The 9,110-nt window shown below is 37.7% G+C and overlaps 1 protein-coding gene across 1 annotated transcript in view; it reads left to right on the forward strand.

Annotated features, from left to right (window-relative positions):
- HYCC1 (hyccin PI4KA lipid kinase complex subunit 1) overlaps positions 1-8,899 on the forward strand; it is a 45,123-nt gene extending 36,224 nt beyond the window's left edge. The window contains exon 11 of the mRNA XM_034066049.1: positions 4,432-8,899. Coding sequence (XP_033921940.1) covers positions 4,432-4,988 — 557 coding nt within the window. The 3' untranslated portion in view covers positions 4,989-8,899. The remainder of the gene's footprint in view (positions 1-4,431) is intronic.
- The last annotated feature ends 211 nt before the right edge of the window (positions 8,900-9,110 follow it).

The following is a 9,110-nucleotide window of genomic DNA, read 5'->3' on the forward strand; positions in this document are numbered from 1 at the left end:
TTTCATCTCTACACTGTCTAGCAGTGTCCTTTATTTTCTCTTTTGCTACATTGCCTTGTGCACTGGGTTTTAATAGCTCTTTCACAAAAGATATGCCCCCAGAGTTGTCCAGCTTGAAGCAATATTCTGTTTAAAACCAAGTACTACGAAGCTGAAGGTTTGTTCTAGGTGTTCTTAAAAGTTTTAAAATAAAGAGGCAATACTATTATGGAAAGCATGGATTGTGTAGTCTTATCCATGCCATGAGACTGTAGGTACTATGGTAGTTAAGATACCCAGTATCCCATTTGTTTCATTAATTTTCTCCTCTAGCTCAGTGTTAAAGCCAGAGAAAGGTAGTTCATTAGAAGTAGTTAATAGCATTTAACTAAAAGACTGGACATAATTATACTGAGTAAAACTCTTCAGTTTTTTGGCTTGGTGTATCCTCCATCCATTTTCACCCTAAACCCTCCCCAGTTCACAGTTTATTATGGTAACTGTTACACAGTTGTGGGAATGCAGCAATGATGGGTAAAGTGCTATATCACAGCAGTGTATTACATTTAGAAATGTACACCACCAGACTATAAGTATTGCTGTTATGCAGAATCTGCGACAAAATATTTTTCCTCTGCTCCTTTAATTTCTGCTGTGCAGTTTGAGTCTCCTTTGGAGCTGGATGATTAATTAGTGCCTTTCTGCCCTTGAAGGGGAAAGGACAATAAGCTCTGTTCTGCCCTCTCCTCCCTCTGGTATCCTGGCTCTAAATGAAGTTTCTACCAGAATTGACATGAGTGTATGGAGATCAGTGGATCCTGGGGAGATGTTCTGCTGGAGTAAGCTGCCTGTAGCTGCAGTGATGGGGTAGCAGGAAGGAGTTTGAAGATTGCCATAGAGAAAGTGCAGGTACCTCACATAGTTACATTAGAGTAATGAGGCCAATCAGAGTGTTGATCTTCTCTCCTTGCTAACCTTTTTGCTCTTACGTTTTTAGAAAAAAGGCTGTATATGATGGTGGTATTATTATTACCACTATTGTGGATATTATTTATTATTATTACTATTGCAGTTCATGGTGCTTGGTTGTACCTTTGTGACTGACAATAGCACTTTCTGCAAAAGTCTTCTATTAGAAGGAGTAACACAGAAACAGGTCTAACTTTATTTTTCTACTAAATATCAGGAAGCTAGTGGCTAATAGCAACAATTATTAATGCCATTTCCTTTGGATAGTACAACTTAATTGACTAGTTAAAATCTTGATGCTTAGCATTTGCAGGTAAAATCAGGGATAGCTCTCACACCAAGGGACAGTTGTGTCCATCCCTGCTCGAATAACCTTCTAGCTCTGAGAGTTATTGTCCTGATAAATGCAGGCAGTGCAAATGCTAGCAAAAAGCCCAGTGCCGCAGCCTGCTTGACCTAGAAGTGCACTGTGCCTGCACAAGAGTCCTCACTGTGTGCATAGGGGTATCTCCTTCAGCTAAAAAGCATTAGAGCTGCCTCTGTGAAAAATCATCTCATCATAAATTCCCCTGAATTTGTACTTCATACTGTCAGTTAAATGTCTGTACTGCGAGCTTCTGTCATATGCAGTAACAAACTGACAGTATAGTCTGGATCGTCCTTACTGAATCCTCCAGTCTGAAAGAGCTTTGTTATGAATAAAACACAGGAGCTCAACTGAGCTTTATTCTGAGCTGTGCTTTCAGTGCATTTTTAGTCTTCTCAAGTTTGTGGCCACATTGCTTGCATAAGTGTGTATATATATAGATATATAAAGTATATGAATATGTAGCAGTAGTGTAGTTCTTGCTCATTTGTATTTCTGTGGTATACATCTTCATGGAGGATGTGCCCTGACTGTCTGTAACTGATGGCTTCTCTTTTCTTTCTTCTTCTCCAGGTCATCTAAATGCAGTTTTCTGTTTATAGAGCTAGTTGCTGACAAAGCAATTCTGAATACATTTAGAAAGACCTTCAGATACTGAGACTACTTCAAACACTGTGGAGCTGACAGGTTGCTAGGATTGTAACTTGTTACTTGCATATACTTGGAATTTCCATAAAGTTTCAACTCCCATTTTTATTTTCACTTTTTTCCTTTCGAGAGTTCATTCGCCTGAAACCTGTCTCCATGTAGTAGAGACAGGCATCCTCTGAGCTGGGACTTGTTTTACCAAGACCCTGTAGGAACTATTGCATTCTTATTACTAAATATCACTATTAAATCTCTTGTGCTGACACACGACCATCGTTCCCAGACGTTAAGTAGCAGTGGAGCTTGCTTTGTGCTTGAGGATTTTTTGTCTGTCTGCAGGAATCTTTGACTGTCTTGAAATAATTTTTTGGTCAGATTGAGCATTTGCTTATGTGCTAGTGATGTCTTACCCAGATGAAAAGAAGTAATCTTAGAAACAAGCTGCAGTGGTATTCACTTTAATTTCCCCTTGTCCCCTTCACCCCCCCCCCAGTGCAGCAGAAAGTTGTGGTGCTTTCCTCCTCCCAGCTTAATCCCTGTTTTTTCAACTGTACTTAGAAGCTGACTTGTGTGACAAATAAGTTTATTGCAAACTGATTTAGTTGTAAGCTCATATAAAATGCTTAAAAAGGCTGAGGAGATCTACATTTATGTTGTTAGTGAGTGGCAAAAAATGCAGTAAAACTCCATAGGTTTTATCTGAATAGGTTGATTTTAGTAACTGGAGAATTTTTCTATTTGTAAATCTTCCAGGTTGAAAACAGTTTTTGATATGATGAAAGAAAATGGGAATCAGTGTGCTTAGGTTGGCTTAGTTGTTTCACTCTTAGTTTTCAGGCTGACCACTGTGCAGCATCATGACATTGTATGTGTTGAATTTCTAGTCTTGCATGGTAACATGTGAAGCTGATATGCTATTTCATTGTAAAAATAAGTTTCACTTTAGCATGGTGATACAGAGAATATAGTCATAGAAGTGTATTATGGGGAATTCTTTGATTTCTGATAGTCAGGTAAATGTTTGTTTTGATGATCCTTAGAAATTTCAGCTTTGAAAGAGCAAGCATGGGGCTTTCCAGTATGGGGGTGCAGGCCAATATTTGGAAGAATTAAGCCTGCAATTTAGAAATAAAGCAAAATTCCTTACATGCTAATACTGCTAATTAACAAGAGGTTAATATATGAACATCTGCTTTAATTTATAATGCTTTAGTCACCTGTATCTATTGGCTTTTGTTTCATGTTTTGTTTCAGCCATCTTTTGTTTGTTGTTTTTTTTTCTTATCCATCTTTAATTCTAGAACAACCAGAGAATGGTAATGATGCTACTGAATTGGGCAACTTTATCATACCTGAGATTAGTGTCACAAGTGTGGCTGGAGAGAGGACCGGGAATGGGGAAAAGAGCAGAGCACTAGCAGAGAATGATGTTCAGCATTTACAGGGAGTACAGGAAACAGCTACAGATCCTAGAACTGACAGCAAAGGCATGCCAGAAATCAGGAGACAGAAATCTGTAAGAAAAATGATGGAGGATGGAATAAACTCATCTGGCAGAGTGCAGTTTTAGCAGAGCACTTGTAGCTGCACTCTAAGGTACCACTGTTGATTGAAAGGGTCACTGCTGCATGTTTGGAGATTTAAAGTATGCAGTTAATATATTTGCATGTGTAATAACACAAATGCATGTATTGCATACAGCTTCGTCTGTGCCACAGACTATGGCAACATACTTACAAGTAGATTTATTTAATCTCAACAAAATACGTTTTGAGACTCAATATACCTTTGAGTTCATTAAGCTCTATTTATTGGGTTTACAAAATCCAGTGATCAATGGTTTGAAGAATCCATCACAATGGATGTCGACAGTCTTCTGCTGTGTACCTCAGATTTGCGAAATTCACCTTTTATGGTATACTGGAGATCTCATGTTGCGCTTGAGTTTCCAACTCATACCACTAGACCTGTGATGCAGAAGGTGACCTTTCAGTCCTAAAGCATTCTTAGGTTGCTAAACATGCCAGTGCCATACTGGGTGCCCTGGAGCATTGATCACACACTTTTATAATTAACGAGCTTTGCAAAATCATGTATTGGAAGCACTTGCTCAGAATAAGATTTACACGTTTTGTTCTGTGTGGTATCTTCTAATCTGTAGGTTTCTTAAGTTTCTAATCTGCATGAATTAACAAGACTGCTTGTTTGTTTTCTTTTCCAAATCACTACAAAATGAGATTCTGGGCATGCTTTTGATCTAGTTAATGCAGCATTATTTGCTGCAACTTTCTATTCTAATGAAACTTAATTCCAAAATAAAATGGAATAGGTAAGTGGTTTGTCTTCTATTCTCTCTTCTGTTGCTGTATGGCTTGGTGCTTGTAAATACCAAAATCTAGCAATACATAAAACCAGTTAATGTGAGAAAGTCAAATGCTAATTCTTTTATTTTTTTTCCTAACATACAGGTAATACTGATTTAGAGATACAAGAAGAGCTGATCGAAGTATCTGAAAGTGATGAAGGGTTTTACTCTAGGGCTACTTCTAGCACAAGTCAGTCTGCCCTATCTAACAGCAGCAACACGAGCAGTAAGAACCTATTAGGGAAGAGCCAACGAAGGTCTGGAGGAAGCAAAGCTGGAGGAAAAGAAAAAGAAGGAGAAACCTGCAGAGAACACTTGTCACGAAAACAAACTCAGAGAGCCATGAGTGAGAATCTAGAGCTTGTCTCTCTGAAGAGACTGACACTGACAACTAGCCAGTCCCTGCCTAAGCCTGGCAGCCACAGTCTGGCCAGAACAACCACTACAGTGTTTAGTAAATCCTTTGAACAAGTCAGTGGTGTCACAGTTCCAAATAATCGTGGTGGTGTATCTGGTACAGAGGCAAACAGGTTTTCAGCTTGCAGTCTCCAGGAGGAAAAACTGATATATGGAACAGAAAGATCAGATTTTCCGATCTTAAGCAAACAACCTAACCAGCAGCGACCTCCTAGTATTAGCATAACTTTGTCAACAGATTGATACTCAGTTGGCAAGTATGAAAACTAAAACATTGAGGGTTTATGTTGGTATCAGTGCATTGATACATGAAGCTCCTTAATATGTTACACATTACTTTCTTAAACCACAAGCCTGTAAATTCTTACTTGGCTCATATTTGACAGTAGCAGTTGTAATTATTTTGCATCAAATTCTAATAGCTTACAATGTTCCTCTTTGACTTACTGTATTGGTATACCCAATTGTTTATGGCTTCATATGAAGTGACATTTTCATCAGTCTAAGAAGCATTAACTGGTTGTTTAGCCACTGACCAAGATGTTTGGCTTTTTACAGATGCACAGTATGGGAACAAATAAATCCTCTTTCTCAGATTCTGCTGTTTCAGTACTACTTGGCATAGGCAAAACTGCAAGGACCTGTTCTGTTTAAGCTGAGTCTTGCAGTATGGACATGGCATTTTGGACCAGCATTGTAAGAACAAACATTCTTGTGTGTTAGCCATGAGAAAGTTGTGCTTACATGTAAAACTAGAAGCATCAGTTCAGTGTTTGATGTTCTAGTGTTTTTTGTAATGATAGTTAGTACACGTTGCAATGCTCATGCTTATTTACACAATGTTCATGCTTATTTACAAGTCTGAATTATGAAAGCATTTTGGTTTTTCTGTATGTCTTTGAAACTGGGCCAGAAGTCATACAGCAGCAATACTTGCAGATGGGAGTTCTTACCAGTTGCTATAGTAGTCACTCTTTAGACTTAGGAATCCTGTGACAGACTGTTTTTGTTTCAGATTCTTAGTATAAGGCACAAAGCTACTCACTGAAAAGTCACTGTCATCAGTATTGTTATTATTTATGGGGAGGAGATGTGCTTATGTAACAATGTTATGCAGGAAGGTGTGAGCTCTTTGCACTGACTCAAGCAAATCAGGAGTGTGAATGTGTTTAACATGGACTTCTTACTTGAGACTAAGAGAATACTACCAAAGGATGTGTACTTTCAGTAACTTGCAAGCACAAAGGGAAATTATAATGTAAATATAACTAGCACTGTAATTCCTAGTCTTTTATATCTATTATTTTTCTAGTTCGAAATTCTAAAACAGCAGCCTGTTCTAGGCTACCAAACCTTTAACCCTCAGCTAGTTTGATGACATTGTTTGATGCCAACTTTTATAATGTTAAGCTTTTAATTAACAATGGGTATTAAAACTTCTTATGCAGAAATTTGGAGAAGCAGTAGCTGACAAAGCTATTCCAATAGCAGTGATTAGCTGACAGACAATTTATTATGAATGAAGTAGTAAGATATAAGTCACAGTCATTCCCAACCATCCAGATTTCTGCAGCTAGTGATCCCTTATGGTCTGGAATCTTGTAACAAAGCAAACTAAAATTCTGGTAGACTTTCCCATTTGCCTGAAGATAGGTTTAGGTGTCCCTTTTTTGACTTAAATTGAAGCACAAGGAACTTCTAAGCAGCTAACGTTATTCAGGTTTATAGCAATTAATAAGTTGGTTGGTTAAAGAAAAGAGATGAGGAGAGATAGTTGATAGGGACAAGTAAGTTGTGTAATTCTGCTTTTAAGGCTGCAGAATAGGTGTGGACCTTTCTTAATGTTCACTGCAGCCTGTGGAATAGCTGGAGTGGTCTGTAGGTGTTCATCTTCACCTGAGAGCCTGACTTTAAATGCATATGCCACATTTTCTCATTCTTCAGTTTGTTGTGTGACTGTTCTATTCTAGTAATGCAGTAGTTCAGCTTTTTACAGAGGAGTGTTTTCTTAATTGTACATGAAAACTTACATTCCTAAAGTATAAATTGCAGGTTTGTCCTGTTTAGTGTTTAATACTTTAGCCAGTGAAATAAACTGGTTGTTTGAAGTTGTATGTTTTTGTAAATACTTTGTGTGGCAGAAAATTTTGCCTTTTTAACAGGTTTTTCTGCAACAGCACAATTATTTCAGATTGACTAATGCCTGTGGCCGCTTGGAGCATGTGTAACCACAAGCAGTAGGAGGGTTTAGGCAGCTGATAGCAAACCCTGCCTAGTACTACACATACTGAATGTGGAGCTCTTTCCTTGGAGTTGTTCTAGATGGTGTGAGGAAATAACCTGCAGAACTTACAGCTGCCTCCTGATCTGCTCTTGCAGTGTAGCATTGGAGAATACTTAGGAAATACTTTGCAGTAATTTAAATTGAAACATAAACTAGACTAGATACACAAAATTGCAATTGATAGATGTTTGCTGTAATGGTATTAGTTCTGAGTGTCAAGGGACTAGAATTTTGAAGTAATTCTACTGCTTTTCTTTTGTTTCATTTAGTTTGTGGTTGGTTGGTATCTCCACAGTACACACTCTTTCAAGCTGGGTGTTGGTTTAAAAGATCTTTATTATACTGGGAAGATTTAGTCACTTTAGCTATAAATAGAATTTTGAAGGATCTAAAATGTCATCATGTTTACAGTACCATTGTCTACCAGTCAAATAGTGTTAAAGTAAAGTTAGTCTATAGTTTATCCTTTTATTTTCTCCAGCTAATTATTCTAACTGCTCTGGCTTGAACCCAGGGGCCAATTGGCTCATACTGGTGCAACTCAAATTACATAAAGTTTCACACTCTTTTTTGGACAAAATGATGAAAAGTTCTCGGTACTAAAGGCTGCTGTTTCTATACGTATGTGGCTTCATATAAGTATTTATGTATTGGTCTTTGGAGCAACTTATAGAATGAGCATGTTTTTGTGAACTGACGTTACATGTTTGATACTGATCAAGTCTGAATAATTTCTTTCCTGGTGTGAGCAGTAAACTTTCAGTTGTGTTTCTTTCTTTCCTTCCTTAAAAATAGACAGAAAAAAAAGCAGGAAAGCAGTATAGGGAAGAGGAAGGGCAGGATTATTTGTTTTCAAAATATCTGTCTATTGCAGGTAGGGGGAAGCAGGGCAGGAGCCAGGTATATTAATTCTTTTGTGGTGTTTCTAAAACTGTCAGGCTCTTGGGTTTTGAGCATTATTGGATTACTTCAGACTGATGAATGAAAAATGTGTATTAATGTAGTAGAGGTCTCCTAAGAGTGTAAGGAAGACCTATAATGACATCCCATATTGTAATCTGTCTAGCCGGCAGTGGAGAACACTCCAAACAACGCTTTCCCTGTAGAATATGTATGCAGGATTGAATCCTCTCAAATTATAATAAGAGAAGTTGTTTTAATGCTGACACTTACTTACAACTGACCTTACTGTTTTAAATCAAAGGGCACTGTTTCCAGTTACGGCTTCGAGCTTTCAAAACTGTTGAAGCTGAGAATAATTATTTTTGTTGTGAGAATCTGTACCATTTGTGCAAAAAGCGGATGGTTTCTAACCACTTGCTGTAGAGCTTCAGTGACTTTTCCAAAGGGAGTGAAATGTCCTTGAATTGCCTTGAATACCTGACAGATTTGACAGGTACAGAAATACAGCGCTATTTTAGCTACACTTCTCTCTAAGGAAGTCTCTTCTGATTTCTATGAGGATTCTAGAGATTTCTAACTTACTTAATGTCTGATACCTTTTGTCAGTGTTTGAGGGTTACAGTGCTGTATATAGGTGTGTAATATATTGCCTTTTGTATTTGTACAATTCTAAGATTAGATGTGTACATTTCTAATATTCACCAAAGTCTGTGGAATAGCTGCATCAGTCTGCAGGTGTCTGTCTTCACCTGAGAGCTTGAATTTAGTGTACCACACTCTTTCCAATTCTTCCTTTCATGTGTGACACTGTTCTGTATTTTCCTAATGCAGTATTTCACCTTTTTACAGTGAAGTGTTTTCTTCATTATACCTGGAAAACTTACATTCCTAATGTATAAACTACAAGGTTGTCTTGTTTAGTGTTTAATAATGTGGGCAATAAAATAAACCTTTTTTTGCAGTTGTATGCCTGTGTAAATACTTTGTTCAGCAGAAAATATTGCTGCCCCTTTGCAGGCTTTGTTGATGAAATACACAATAGATAGCGATGTATTTGTTCCATTTTCATTATACGCATCAAGAAGTCACAGACCACATTACTTAAAATATGCTGAATACCCAATTTATAGAGCCTTGTCAGGTGAGTCACCTTGCTGAGAAACAGTAGCTGACACATG

Source organism: Melopsittacus undulatus, chromosome 1 (genome assembly GCF_012275295.1).
Source record: "Melopsittacus undulatus isolate bMelUnd1 chromosome 1, bMelUnd1.mat.Z, whole genome shotgun sequence".
NCBI lineage: Eukaryota > Metazoa > Chordata > Aves > Psittaciformes > Psittaculidae > Melopsittacus > Melopsittacus undulatus.